General features: G+C 44.3%; 1 protein-coding gene across 1 annotated transcript in view; it reads left to right on the top strand.

Annotated features, from left to right (window-relative positions):
- The window catches only part of CPPED1 (calcineurin like phosphoesterase domain containing 1), a 142,045-nt gene that overhangs the window by 16,236 nt on the left and 109,929 nt on the right, over positions 1 to 15,880 (top strand). Inside the window, exon 2 of the mRNA XM_065924351.1 lies at positions 10,253 to 10,471. Within this exon, the coding sequence (XP_065780423.1) occupies positions 10,253 to 10,471 (219 nt within the window). The remainder of the gene's footprint in view (positions 1 to 10,252; positions 10,472 to 15,880) is intronic.

Here is a 15,880-nt window from a genome sequence, read left to right as displayed (position 1 = left end):
GGGAAGGATGAAGACCTCACCTGCCGTGGTGGCGCTGTCGGTTAATGCCGAGTCAATTCTCTTCCTAGTCCAGGGGAGAGATGTGGCCCCTGTAGTCCCGATTTACGTATTATTTTGAGTCAGTTAACAGGAGTCACAGCATTGAATTCTTAAATATTCTGATAGGGCAGTGATGTGTTATACTGATAGGAACCTTGTGAATCAGACCGCCTTTTCTCAGACTTTTTTTCTTTTTTTCTAATTTTTCATTTTTGACCATGCTGGGTCTTCATTGCTGTGAGGGCTTTTCTCTAGTTGCAGCTGGCGGGGGCAACCCTGTAGAGGTGGGGTGTGGGCCCCGCTTTGCAGAGGCTTCTTTTGTTGTAGCGCACAGGCTTAGCTGCTCTGCGGCATGTGGAATCTTCCCTTAACCAGGGGTGGAAACCGTGACCCCCACCTTGGCAGACAGACTCTCAACCACTGGACCACCAGGGACGCCCAAGCTCTCAGATTTTTTTTAACCACTGTCTTGTGATTTTACCTCTGTCTTCCAAAAGTCACACTACATTTAGAGTATGAGACTTTCATCTATAAAAAGGAAATTCAGGGGACTTCCCTGGTGGTCCAGTGGTTAAGACTCCACACTCCCAATGCAGGGGACCTGGACTCAATCCCTGATCAGGGAACTAGATAACACATGCTGCAACTAAGAGTTAACATGTCACAAATAAAAGACCCTGCGTGCCACCACTGAGAGCAGCCAGATAAATAAACTGAAAAAAAAAATTAAAGTAAATCCAGAAAGCTATCTGTCATTGTATTTCATCTTGAATTATTTGGGGTTGCCTGTAAAATAGCAGGTTTAGCACATCATGAAAACATAAATGATTAGAGTATCAGGTATTAGTGACATGACTGATTCCTGTAGGCCTTTTCCTAGTTGGATGATTCATTTGCTTTTGGGGGTGCATTTATTATGGTTACTAATTGATTAACTGGTAAGAATGAAAAGATCAATAACATTTCTAATTCTAGGTATGTCTATTAAAAGGGCAGCTTTCATTAACAGTTGGCAAATATGCCCCAAAAGTATAATAAAAACGAGAGGAAATATATTGGCAGAGACAATCCAGAAGACATTTAGTTCGTGATATTGATGTGAAAAATGTAAAGAAGGATTGTATTTTGAATACCTGTCTTTCAGTCAGGATACTGGCACATAAACAGAATCTCATAGGAAGGAAGGATTCTTGGTAGGGAATTGTGTGAATTTTAAAAGGTGTTTAAGATTCTTTGTGTAGAGTCTCTTTGCACTTAATAATGCTCAAAGGAGACTTGCAGGCCTTTCCTGACCATGCTTTAATACCACCCAGAATCATTTTTATCCCTCAATTTTGAAAAAAAACTGCTTCTATGGCAGCCTATGTCTATTAGCAGAAATTTGTAATTGGCCAAATGTTGTTACTCTGTATACGATGGATGAATCAGGTCTGATGGATTAACCAGGTTTCTCTCCGAGGTGTGTTTATCCTTTAAGAAGTATTTTTAAATCAATTTTAAAATTTGATGTAGGCTCTGGTAACACTCTAAATTATGGCAGTTTTTCTTGGTAGCTTGGAGCTTGTCTGTTTCTGGCTTGTCATTTGAGCAGAGCTTAGCACTCCCAGCCGGATGCGTCTTCTCTGTAGTTTCACCATTGTGATCACCTGCCCTGACGTCAGGGCTCTGTGGCATAATCGGCCTGGTTCTGCCCCTCACCCCTTGGTAGTCTCGAGCAAGTTATTTTCTCTTGACCTCGTGAGCCTCCTCTTCTGTACCGCTAAGCAAAACGGAAGGGTTACCATAGATAAGGGCTTCTTATCCCACATGACTTCAGGGACCAGGTGGTGAATGGGGCCGGGTGTGGACCGTGGTGAATTCCAGAGCGTTTACCCCAGTAAAAGGGCAGTTACTGCTCAGTCCCTGCCATTCATTGGCACAACCCATTTGGGCCTGTTGTGGCCAGATTTTCCATGAGAATCCAGGAAGCCAGGTGTATATATGAAACTCACACGCTTAAACTGTTGGCAACAAATTCAGAATTTTATAAACACTGCGTGGGCCAAACAACACATCTGTTCGGCAGATCACATCCAGAGACCTGGAGTGTGTTATCTCCAGAGGAGATTACCAGTTAGCATCCTACAGAAGAAAGAAGTTCTGGGCCCCAGCCTGTCGCCCTGAATCAGCCCTCTGCTGTTGGCAGGGTCTGTGTACTTCGCAGCTTCCTGGGGAAGAGCTCTGGGCCTTGCCAGCATTGGCTTTGTGTACTGCCTTCTAGTTCACCAAGATGTGCCATTTAAAGGAAGCTCTTTGGAGACAAAAATGTCTTTATGGAGGTGGGCAGCTTGCAGGCAGCCCAGGGAACATTGCATCTTTTTCATGCATGGCTCTCTCCTCTCCAGGCCTGCCCAGAGATTCTGAACAGTAGAAGCCACTGCTTATAAACTGTGTAACCTTGAACTTGAGCCATGATTAAGCTCTCTAGACAGGCCTCAGTATTCCCCACTTGGATGCTTGAAGTAACTCCGAGAATCCCTCCAGCACAATTTCCAGTTCTTTAGGGGGGAAAGGTGGGCTTGTAGGAGATAAGCCTTCAGCCTTCATAGGATGTTGTTGTTGTAGTCGCTGAGTCGTGTCAAACTCTTGTGACCCCATGAACTGTAGCCCACCAGGATCCTCTGTCCTTGGAATTTCCCAGGCAAGAATACTGGAGTGGGTTGCCATTTCCTCCTCCAGGGGATCTTCCTGACCCAGGGATCAAACTGGAGTCTCCAGTGGCTCCTGCATTGGAGGCAGATTCTTTACCACTGTGCCACCTGGGAAAGAAAAAAAAAAAAGCTATCTATAGCAGTAGATAGCTAATATACCATCTCTTTGAATTTGTTTAAGAAATTAATATTGAGGGGACTTCCTTGGTGGTCCAGTAGCTAAGACTCTGCTCCCAATGCAGGGGGCCTGGGTTCAATCCCTGGTCAGAAAACTAGATCCCCACATGTGGCAACTAAAGATCTCAAGTGCTGCTATGAAGATTGAAGATCACACATGTCAAGCTAAGATCTGGCATAGCCAAATAAATAAACATAAATATTTTAAAAACTAATATTGAAAAAATTAAATTCACTGTAGACATTCATGTGTATGTGCTAAGTCCCTTCAGTTGTGTCTGACTTTTTGTGACCCCATGGATCCCTGCCAGGCTCCTCTGTCCGTGGGATTCTCCAGGCAAGAATACTGGAGTGGGTTGCTGTGCCCGCCTCCAGGGGATCTTCCCGACCCAGAGACTGAACCCACGTCTCTTAAGCGTCCTGCATTGGTAGAAGGTTCTTTACCTCTAGCGCCACCTGTGAAGTGTGTAGACATTCATAGCAGATAAAAGTGTTTTAGTTAAATGAATGTATGCATTACTGTGTCTTAACACTAAGAACTGTGTAGGTGTTATTCACGGGTTTGTGTCAAATGTTTCAAAAGATTACAACCTAGTTTTGGTACCATCAGGGTCAGAAATGAGATCTTAATCATTCTTTAATCCATTCATTCTAAAGTACTTAGTTTATCTCAAAGTTTGGTCTTACCATAGTCATCAATTAGAGTTCCCGACTGCATACTTGTATCAAATTTGGGCAAAGAAAGTACCCTGTCTGTTGTGCTTGTGAAAAGACACATTTGTGTAGTACACACAGTGTCTAATGGGTGTTTTCATTGTCTGCATTGATGTCCTGTGAAAGTCTGAAGTGTCAGATCTCACTAGTTAGTAATGAATTCCCCGATTAAGTTCTTACTTTGAATCTTGGAATTCTTGTAAGGAATATTGAATTGGTTTTGAAAGGTGACTTAAAGGAAGAAATGATTAGGTAGTAATGGATAAGATGGAGAAATGTTTAGGACCAAATACCTGAGCTGGTATAAGATGACATCACCAACTCAACGGACATGAATTTGAGCAAACTCCAGGAGATAGTGCTGGACAGAGGAGCCTGGCGTGCTTCAGTCTATGGGGGTCACAAAGAGTCGGACATGACTTAGCGAGTGAACAAGAACAACCTGAGCTGGACATAAGCAGGACGTCAGAATGAATAGGAAAACATGCAAAACAAAACCAAAGCGAAACAAAAACCCGTAACCACTAACAACAACAAAATCCCTCCAAGACATTATTTCAATTTAGGGAAACAATTGCTTTCAGTCAGTTTGATATAAAACATGTTTGCGCCAGTGCTTTTCACAGTTGGATTCACATAAAATCACCTGGGGGTTTGTTAAAGCGCAGATGCTAGGTCTGGGGTGGCAGGCTTTCCCATGAGCTCCGGGGGATGGTGATGTTGCTGGTCTGTGGATCAGGCCTGGAGGACGGAGGCGGAGGCTCAGCCCTGCCCCCTGTGCTCAAGTACAGCCGGCATCTCTGCACTACTCTCTGCTCATACTCACCTTCTCCCTCAGTCTCCACTTCCAGGTATTTCTGCTCCTTCATCTGGGTTGTCAGGCGTTTACCAGCCTGTCTCACACTTAGGCTCTTTCGGACTAGGAAAATTTTTTTAAATGAAGTTTTTTTTTTTAAATATAACTATTTATTTTAATTGGAGGCTAATTACTTTACAATATTGTATTTGTTTTGCCATACTTTGACATGAATCCACCATGGGTGTACATGTGTTCCCCATCCTGAACCCCCTTCCCACCTCCCTCCCCATCCCATCCCTCTGGGTCATCCCAGTGCACCAGCCCCGAGCATCCTGTCTCATGCATCGAACCTGGACTGGCGTTTCGTTTCACATATGGTAATATACATGTTCCAATGCCATTCTCCCAAACCATCCCACCCTCGTCCTCTCCCACAGAGTCCAAAAGACTGTTCTATACATCTGTATCTCTTTTGCTGTCTCCTATACAGGGTTATTGTTACCATCCTTCTAAATTTCATATATATGTGCTAGTATACTGTATTGGTGTTTTTCTTTTCTTTTTTTAAATTTATTTGTTTATTTTGGGTCTTTGGTGCTGCACATGGACTTTCTCTAGTTGCAGTGAACTGGTTTCTCATTGTGGAGGTTTTCTCTTGTTGCAGAGCACGTTTAGGCTCTTTTGGACTAGGAAATTTTTTTAAAATGAAGTGTGTTTTTTAAAATTTTATTTATTTATTTTGAGTCTTTGGTGCTGCACGTCGGCTTTCTCTAGTTGCAGGGAGCCAGCTTCTCATTGTGGCGGTTTCTCTTGTCGGCTCTGGGACACATGGGCTTCAGTAGTGATGGCTCTTGGGGTTAGTTGCCTCAAGGCCTGTGGGATCTTCCCGGACCAGGGATCAAACTCCTGTCTCCTGCATTGGCAGGTGGATTCTTAACAACTGGAACATCAGGAAAGCCTCCCGTAAGCGTTTTTTAAATGCCCTGATAGTGTATCAGGGAGCGTTAGGGACAGACCTCACTGTATCCAGACTTCGACGGTTTCAGCTGGCAGAACAGTGCTTTCCAGGATTCTAAAGAAAGAAGCTGGTGTGTTCTGGGTGTGTGGGATCCGGGGGCAGTCATTTGCTCTGCCCTGGGAGGGAGGCGCTGTAAGCTGTCCCAGGCTCTTGTGGGTGTCTGAGCCCTGTCCTGGGGGTACCTCTTGACTTTGGTGAAATAACTTAATGCAGATGTTAAGAATTTGCTTTCCTAATATAAAAATCTGCCCTTCTGAGGGGCCAGGGAAGGTCTAAGTTTACAAAAGTTTCCTCCATCTAGTACTAAGCCTTACCAGCCTCAAGTATCTTTAATTCAGCCTTGATTAAAATCGAGACCAAAGACCACACAGACTTCTGTGGCAGGAACTTTAAGAGGCTCCAGGTGCTTTTGAGGACGCAGAGCCCTGAATCAACAGATTGCCTTTATTAGAAGCATAAGGTTGATGGAACAGTGACATGTGAGTTGTCCTTTATTTTAGATCAAATCTGTTTATTTTGCGCCTTGACATCATAAATTTGAGATTCTAAGCTTTTACTAAGTAAACGAGTAATAATGAAAGATTTAATACCTCCAAAGACTACTGGGTTTCCAGGACTATGCTATTTGTCATAGAAAACTATGTTTGTTAAAATGTTACTGTAGAAAACTGTTTATAAATTTTATTTGTTGTAGCAGATTGATTTATGCCCCAACCTTCAGATGATGATCATCCACCTCCCTGTTTAATTTATCCAGTTTAAACTGCTTTGCAAACTGCCTCAGAACAGAAAAAGCAGTGAAAAGCATTCATCAGCACAAAGGTTACTAGTTAAGTAAAATGAATGAACAGTGCCAACAATGAACTTTAAAACACAAGTCAGACTCTCAGTTTTTTCCACACCAACCTTCAGCTTGCGAAGAAGTGTTGCTGACTCCTTCCTGGACCTCTAAGTCTGATCTGTGTAACAAATATTTTTAAAGTTAATTTTATTATTTTTCTTATTGGCTGCACTGGGTCTTTGTTGCTGCTCTCGGGCCTTCTCTAGATACGGCGAGTGGGTGCTTCTCTCTAGTTGTGGTGCACAGACTTCTCTTAGCGGTGGCTTCTCTTGTTGCAGAGCTCTGGGGTGCACAGGCTTCAGTAGTTGCAGCACGTGGGCTCAATAGTTCCGGTTCCCAGACTCTACAACACAGGCTCAACCGCTGTGGCAAACGGGCTTAGTTGCTCTGTGTCATGTGGGATCTTCCCGGACCAGGGATCCCCTGCCTTGGCGGGTGGATTCTTAGCCACTGGGCCACCAGGGAAGCCCTGATGTGTGCTAACAAGTTACCCAGGAACTTGGCAGTTGAAGGCAACTAAGTTACGTTATTTCCCATTTCCCATCAGAAATCTTGGTGCAACCTAGCCGTGTCCTTCTGCTGCAGGGTCTCAGGAGGACTCTGTCAAGCGTCACCTGGGGTGTGGTCTCATCCAAAAGCTTGCCCAGGACGAATCTCTTCCAGGAGCACCCTCGTGCCCGTGGCAGGTTTCAGTCCCTTTCGGGTGCTGCGTGGGGAGGCCTCGGGTCTTCACAGGGTGTTGGCCGAGACCTCCCTCAGTCCCTTGCCACGTTTGGGCTACTCATCATGGGACCCTTTCCCCTTCAGGACATGCGCTCCAAGAGAGAGTGAGGGAGAGCAAGCAAGATGGAAGTCGGGGTCTTTTGTTTTGTTTTTGTTTTCACTTAATCTCTCTCCTTTTCAGAACTACTGCATTGAGGTGTGAAGACATGTGAAAAGCTGTACATATTCAGTGCGTCCAACTCAGAGCTGGGGGATACCTTTACACCTGCGAAACCATCACTCCCATAGACATCTATCATAAATGTGCATCTCCTCCTGAAGTTCCTTCCTGCCCACTTTATTTTGTTGTTTTTGTTATTGTGTGTGTGTGATGATGACACTTAAGATCTACCTTCTTAGCAAATTTTAGGTCTCCAATACAATATTGTTAACTGTAGGTACCATCCTGTATGGAAGATAGAACTTATTTATCTTGCATAACTGAAACTTTTTTGTTTTTTGGTCACTAAGTCCTGTCCGTGTCTTTGTGACCCCATGAACTACAGCACGCCAGGCTTCCCTGTCCTTCACTGTCTCCTGGAGTTTGCTCAAACCCATGTCCATTGAGTCAGAGATGCTGTCCAACCATCTCATCCTCTGTCATCCCCTTCTCTTGTTGTCTTCAATCTTTCCCAGCATCAGGGTCTTTTCCAATGAATCAGCTCTTTGCGTCAGGTGGCCAAAGTATTGGAGCTTCTCACCTCCCTGTTTTTCTCATCCCCAACCCCAACCCCTGGAAACCACCGTTCTACTCTCTGCTTCTATGAATTTGACTATTTTGGATTCCACATATAAGTGAGATCATGCAGTGTTTGTCTTTCTGTGTCTGGCTTCTTGCATTTAGCATAGTGTCCTCCAGGTCCATCTATATTGTCCCAAATGGCAGGGTTTCCTTTCTTGGGGCTGAATAATATTCCCCTGTGTGTAAACACCACATTTTCTTTGTCCATTTGTCCATCAAGGAGCATTGAGGTTGTTTTCATAGCATACCCCAGGATATGCATACAGTCTCTGGAGGCTCATCCCATAACTGTATTCTGCTTATTAGAGGCAAGTCACTAAGCAGGTCTAGATCCAGCCCACAGTCAAGGGGAGGAGATCACACAGGATGTGAATATCAGGAGTCAGGGGTCTTTGGGAGCATTCTGGATTCATTCTGCCACGAGTAGTAAGGGCTCAATGAATGTGAGTCAAATCTGTGGTAGTGTTGAGCTGCTGTCCTTGGCAATGGGATGGACACAACAGGGTTTCATAGTCCTTGTTCAGACTGAGTTCAGGCCGGTGGTGATTTGACTGAACAGCTAGGATTCTGAGCTGTAGGTCAGGAACTGGCAGATTAGCACACATGTACAGTTTGTTCTGGCAAGTAGGTGTAGGTAGTTTTGTTTGTTTACATGCTTGTCTTCTTAAACTCTGGAAAAGGAGGAAGAAAAGGAAGGAAGACCTAAAGCCTGAGACCCACTCTTGAGGTGATAGTAAGCTAGGCATGGTGGGTGGGAGGGTGACCGTGGAATTTTAAAAGGTTGTGTGCGACATCTGAATCTCAGCTTAAATGACACTACCTCTCTGTGCATCCAATTTAAATTAGCCATTGTGTGCTAGGCCAAGTCGATTCAGTCGTGTCCAACTCTTTGCGACCCTGTGGACTGTAGCCCACCAGGCTCCTCCTGTCCATGGAATTTCCCAGGCAAGAGTGCTGGAGTGGGTTGCCATGCCCTCCCTAGGGGATCTTCCCAATCCAGGGATCAAACTCTTATCTCTTACATCTCCTGCATTGGCAGGTAGATTCTTTGCCACTTGCACCACCTTCCCCCTTAATCCTCTGCAGAGCCCTTAGCACCCTCCTGCTACCCTCTCTGTGTGTGTCCTCATTTGCTGTCTCTCCTGAGAACCAAGCTCAAGAGAGCCGGGACCTCACCTGTGTTGGTCCTCTCGTGTGTCGTCAGCACATCACACAGGGCCTGGCAAACAGTGGGCTTTCAGTAAATATCAAGTAAATGAGTGAGGTGAACACAGAGATGTGAAATGATTCCAGGGGGCTTTCTGGAAATTCTGGTATCCTCTTGACCTCCAGACCAAATGCTGTTTATGCAGCTCACCTGCAAAATACAGTCATTTGTTCAAAAGAAGAAGACAGTCTCAAGGTCACAGGGTAGTTCTGTCCTTGCAGCTCAAGGCTGGTGGCCGTCAGACAAGTCGTGTCACCTCTCTGGGCCGAGGATAAAATCTGGGCTGATGAGTGAGTGAATGTGTTCAGGCTGCTCTGTCCCCAGAGCCCATTTGGGCAGAGGAGGCTACGTGTTTCCAACATTGGTCTGACATGTGTGATTTTGTTTGAAGGAAGGATTCTGTGGCCAAAGAGATGTTTGAAGCCACAGTTTGAAACCTCTGTGCCCACTGATGGGCATTCCAACTCTGCAAATGCAGACATTGCTGGCAGATTAGGGTAGAGGCCTGTGGCCCCCACGGCTTTAGCAAAACCAGTAGGCAGGGCAGTCTGATAACTTACCTTCAGGTGATATAAGTGCTTTCCAAGAACATAAGGAATTAAAGATTCTGGTTCCCCCACCCTGACCCACAGCCTCACACCTCACCTATGCCCACATCACGCTGCCTTGGAAATGTTAGCGTCTTTTTTTTTTCCCCCCACATTGACTAAGGTTTCATTTTTGCACTGCCTTTCCAACCAGATAGCCAGAGCTTCTGAACTCCAAGTTTTGTAATTAAATTTCTGTCACATCCCTTGAAACAGCGCAAATTGTGCCATTAAGCTTGGTGTAAAAGATTTGACAGCACTTCACCTAGTCATTTAAACATAATACTTCTGGCAACTTTCAATTTGCAGTATTTTAAATTCTAATTAAAAAACTATTGAACATTAATATGCTCTATACAGCATGCCGTGATACCTCTGTGCTTCATTTTGGCCGTCTAGTTTTTAAAGAAACAGCTTGGTTGTGTGACTGTTAACAGCCCACGTGTTTTTTTTTTTTCCTCCCAGCCTTTGGGAATCACCAGGTCCCAGGCATAATTAGTATAAATCAAAATCCTCTAGCTGATGACAGGAAAATGGTATGTTTGAACAGCAGCTTATTAAAATGACCTACTTAATTTAAGAAAAATATTGTATCCACTCGCACGATAACCTGGATGCTTTCCCTGACAGATTTTATAATATTTCTTCTCTCCTTTTCTTTCTTTTTCTTTTTAAGAAAAGGAAAGGGAATGGAAAGGCCCGTTCTACTTCATCCAAGGTGCAGACCCCCAGTTTGGACTGATGAAGGCCTGGGCCACTGGGGACTGTGACAACGGTGGTGATGAGTGGGAACAGGAGATCCGTCTGGCTGAACAAGCAGTCCAGGCCATCAACAAACTGAACCCCAAGCCCAAATTCTTTGTTCTGTGCGGGGACCTCGTCCACGCCATGCCAGGTAAGACTCAGGCTGTCACTGTGATCTTATCTCCTTCCCTAAAAAAAAAAAAAAAATCTCTCTTAAAAGACATCTCTGCTCAATAACAGCTCATTCCTTTCTCTTCACAGTGGTTGCAGGATCGTCAAACATCAGAAAATACACACTCATTTTAGTTTTAGAATATGGCAAGGTTAATCACAGTAATAAGGCAGAGCCACGGTTCTGATTATCTGTGCTTCTTATGAAAAATGGAACAGATTCCCACGTGTCACCTTTCTTCACTTACAAGAGACAAACTTGAATTGCTTTCAGATCCCACATCCATAAACATAATCTTCTTCTTTCGTTTCCCTCTTTCTTATGCTTTTATTTCTCCTGTCTTTGTTCGTGCTTTTTCAGTTTCAGATGACAAGCTAACTTGAACTGGATTAATTTTTTTTTTTAAGTTTGTGTTACCTTGCACGTGTGCTAAGTTGCTTCAGTTGTGTCCGGCTCTTTGCGACACTATAGACTGGAGCCTCTCAGGCTCCTCTGTCCATGGGATTCTTCAGGCAAGAATACTGGAGTGGGTCGCCTCGCCCTTCTCCAGGGGGTTGTTACTTTCTGGTACTGTAAAGTCCAGGGGCAAATTTGGGCTTCAGGAATGGCTGGATCCAGGGGCTCAGAAGTTGCTATCAGGCCTCCATCTCTTCCTCGCTCAGCCCTGCTTTCTCTGAGTTTAATTCATTCTCCTGCAGGCACTCTCTAGGTAGTGGTTCCTGGGAGCTCTAGATTTATGTCCTTCTAACTGAAACCACAGCAGAAAGAAAGTGCCTTGTTCTTTTTTTTTTTTCATTTATTAGTTGGAGGCTAATTACTTTACAATATTGTAGTGGTTTTTGTCATACATTGACATGAATCAGCCATGGATTTACATGTATTCTCCATCCCGATCCCCCCTCCCACCTCCCTCTCCACCCAATCCCTCTGGGTCTTCCCAGTGCACCAGGCCCGAGCACTTGTCTCATTCATCCAACCTGGGCTGGTGATCTGTTTCACCCTAAATAATATACATGTTTCGATGCTGTACTCTCGAAACATCCCACCCTTGCCTTCTCCCACAGAGTCCAAAAGTCTGCTCTGTACATCTGTGTCTCTTTTTCTGTTTTGCATATAGGGTTATCATTACCATCTTTCTAAATTCCATATATATGCGTTAGTATACTGTAATGGTCTTTATCTTTCTGGCTCACTTCACTCTATATAATGGGCTCCAGTTTTATCCATCTCATTAGAACTGATTCAAATGAATTCTTTTTAACAGCTGAGTAATACTCCATGGTGTATATGTACCACAGCTTCCTTATCCATTCGTCTGCTGATGGGCATCTAGGTTGCTTCCATGTCCTGGCTATTATAAACAGTGCTGCGATGAACATTGGGGTGCACGTGTCTCTTTCAGATCTGGTTTCCTCGGTGTGTATGCCCAGAAGTGGGATTGCTGGGTCATATGAGTGCCTTGTTCTTGATGGCCCAGTTAAAGTTCCAGACCAGTGTCCATCCAGCTCACACAGCCTCGTGAAGCCAGGATGTGGGAGCAGTTCCATGGCAGCCAAGTGATCAGAAGAATAGGATGGTTCCCCTCAAGAAAAAGTGAGATACTAGGAATGTGAACATAGCAGATGCCTTCTAGAACTCTCCTCCTTTTTAAATTTCCCTTTCCTACTTTGACATCATTCCCTCCAGGCAAGGATAAAACCCAGTGAGCAAGCATGAATAAGCAAGTGGAAACCACCTCTGCTCCTCTGGAAGGCAGAGAAGGCACCTCTGATCACTCTCATATTTGTCCTGGTTTCTGCTTAACGAACACAGTTGACCCAAAGACCATTGCAGAAAATGCTGCAGCTGCTGTGGGTGTTTGTTTTGGCTAGTGTTACCTTGTAAACCCAGACTCTTTGAGTCTGGCTATGATTTACTTATTCATTATTATTATTTTCTTTTTGGTCACACCATGTAGCATGTGGGATCTTATTTCCCTCGCCAGGGATTAAACTTGTGCTACCTGCAGTGAAAGCACAGAGTCTTAACCACTGGACCTCCAGGGAAGTCCCCAAGTCCTGCTGTGACGTCTGGCGCCTTTAGAAGCCGAGGCCGTCTATAGCAAGCCCGGGTGCCTTCATTCCTCCCCACCAGGGCTCTCTTGTCCGGCAACCTGCCTATCCAGAGCAATCCAGGGTGAATGTGTGAGGATGGAAAAGAGGCTGCCTGGAATCACTCTCCCTGAAGTCCAGGGAGTGTGGCCAGCAGGGAGAACCCTCAGATTGTCACACATTCTCCATTGGCTCATGTTTTACACAAAGTCATGATTGTGAACATACTCGCTTCCTTGACTCCCCCTGGAAAACCCAGTGATGTCATCCCTGGAGAAGCAGCCTGTCCTGCTCTTTGTTGTTCTTGTTTAGTTGCTAAGTCGTGTCCAACTCTTTGCAACCCCATGAACTGTAGTGCGCCAGACTCCTCTGTCCTCCACTATCTCCCGGAGTTTGCTCAAACTCACGCCCATTGAGTTGTTGATGTTATCTTACCGTCTCATACCCTGTTGCCCCTTCTGTTGCCTTCAGTCTTTCCCAGCATCAGGGTCTTTTCCAGTTAGTTAGCTCTTCACATCAGGTGGCCAAAGGATTGGAAAAGCTTCAGCTTCAGCATCAGTCCTTCCAATAAATATTCAGGACTGATTTCCTTTAGGATTGACTGGTTTGATCTCCTTGCAGTCCAAGGGACTCTCAAGAGTCTTTCCAACACCCCAGTTCAAAAGCATCTATTCTTCAGCGATCAGCCTTGCTTATGGGCCAACTCTCACATCCATACGTGACTACTGGAAAAACCATAGCTTTGACCATACAGATCTCTGTTGAGGGTGATGTCTTTGAATTTTAATATGCTGTCTAGGTTTGTCATAGCTTTCCTTCTAAGGAGCAAGCGTCTTTTAATTTCATGGCTACAGTCACTGGATGGAAAAGGGGGATGACAAGACAGTGGACCAAGGCCTGCATTAGGGCTCACGTGGCCCAGATGCCAGCTCCATATCTGCCCCTGATGCACTGGGGACACTTGGCCAGACCCCTTACCTTATTATTTTTAAACCTTATTTTAGTTGTTATTTTTGGCTGCGCTGGGTCTTTGTTGCTGCATGTGGGCTTTCTCTACTTACAGTGAGTGGGGGCTGATCTCTAGTTACAGTGTGCAGGTTTCTCTCTTCACAGAGCATGGGCTCTAGGCATGCAGCCTCAGTAATTGTAGCAGATGGGCTTTGTTGTCCTGAGGCATGTGGGAATCTTCCCAGACCAGGGATCAAATCCGTGTGCCCTGTGTTGGCAGGAGGATTCTTAACCACTGGACCACCAAGGAAGTCCCCTGCTCACCTCCTTAGAGCCTCAGTTTCTGAGTCCAGAACTCACTGATGGCAGTTAGAATCTGAACCCTCAACAGTCTGGGGCAACCCAGCACAGGTCAGAGACTCTATACCTCCTGTGCCTGTGAGCGTCTCAGCAGCTTGGTTGAGAAATGCGTTCTCAGGATGGTGCTGAGTTTTGTAGAGAGGTAAAACTCTTAGCTGCCAATGAACTTGACCACCCTTGGTGGCTCTTGGCTGAGGGTTCCCCTGTGCTGAGATCGTACAGGTCCAAAGCGACCACAGAGCACCCCAGTTTCAAAAGGAATTAGAAATCACAGCAAGACTCAAGAGTCTTAGTTTACAAGGTAAATGCCACTTCCAAATGGTCTGATTTGCAGTCAGCTGGTTTGTCTGGACCCATTTGGCCCAATATATAATGTAGCATCAGCTTGAGCTCTCAGTCCGGACCACACCGTGAGCCAACTTCTGCTTTTATTGGACACTTGAAACAGATTCCAAATTTACTGCTTTTCTGTCCAGTGTTTTTTTTTTCCTTTGAAAATAGAATATTATGAGACTCACTGGGATTATATAACATGTTCTTGTGGATGTTTACTGACTTTTCTGAATTATGTTAATGTATTCAGTCTTTTCAAAATAAGTTTTAAAATAAAAGCATTCTATGTGATTACGTTGCTTCTTAAATAAAGTATACTGAACATAAGTAAATGTAAAGATAGAATTTTTATGGTCAACCCTACCAGTTGGTCAGAAGACCTCGAAAATGTAAACTGGGAAACTTTTTGAGAACTGGTTTTATATTCAATGTGACCTGAGGAGAATTTGTGTCTGTTTTGAAGATTTGGACTATTCTGTGGAATTGTAACTGAGCCAGTGAAAGGACTGTAACTATTCTGAATATTGTGGTCTGAGGCTTAAACAGAATGTTTTTGAAACTCATTACCATTTTTTTACATTTAATTGCATTTTTTAATATGCAGTTGGTGGCTTTCCCCTCATTTAGCTCGTACACAGGGCCAGACACTAGAAAAGTAATTATTTGCTTTGACCGCTTAGCACCATTGTTAATTATCAAATGCATATATTAATAGGCAAGTAAAATCAGAGAACATACTTTTAATTCTACAATAAATATTATCTTGGGCCAAGTAGTTTTAAGTTCAAGTCAGAGAAAAAAACTTTACAAGTAATGCTTTTTCTAATGGAAGTCCTAATATGTTTTTTCATTCTAAATATCCATCATAATATCCATTCATCTGCAAACATTTATTGTCTGCCAACTAAGTACCAGTTATAGCACTATGACGCTGTGAATGCAATAGTTAGAAATGAGAGACAAGCCCTTCCAAGGAGCTTGGAGTCTAGCAACGAAAGTGCAAAACCCAGGATGGTTAAGAGGTACTGCTGGTGCCAAGACCTGCAGGAAAAAGCCTAAGAAATGCTGGACGAAGCCCATTTAGTTTTGAAACATGTTTTCCTTCTGCTGGCATCTTTGAGGTTATCTTGGTATTTTTCTTATTTTATAAAGCTTCTCTGTGGGATAAACCCCGTTACAAGTAGCAAATGAAGACCTGTACCGATATTGAGACCATTGATTTTTCAGTCCTTCACTCTTGAGCCCAGGGTGACTTTCTCTGGCCCTCCTGACGTGGAGGCATTGACCTGCTGATGCAGTCCCCAGGAGCCTCGTTAAGTTTCAGCAGTTACTGTGAGAAGCCGACAAATGGGGTTGTGATGATACCATTAAAGCACTGGAGAGTCCCTCCAGCCTTTGGAACCACTTGTTATTAACACACGTGTCTGTCCCTGTTTGGTAACAAAGGTTCTAACCAAAGAAACAGATATTGGGGAGGAATTCTTCCCTCAGTACAGTCTCCTTGAAGAGTTCTTTGTTTACTGACCTTCACTGGGACAGCTGTTACATGATGTCATTTGGGCAGCTGTTACATGATGTCTCTTCATTGACTCAGCCTCAGAAGTTCTCTGTGACATTTTTATGTAATGAGGTAGGCCTGTGTTGTTGTTGTTTAGTT

The sequence above is a fragment of the Muntiacus reevesi genome, chromosome 2, assembly GCF_963930625.1.
Source record: "Muntiacus reevesi chromosome 2, mMunRee1.1, whole genome shotgun sequence".
Lineage (NCBI taxonomy): Eukaryota > Metazoa > Chordata > Mammalia > Artiodactyla > Cervidae > Muntiacus > Muntiacus reevesi.
Note: the sequence above shows the minus strand (reverse complement) of the source record. Positions and strands in the feature narration are given on the sequence as shown.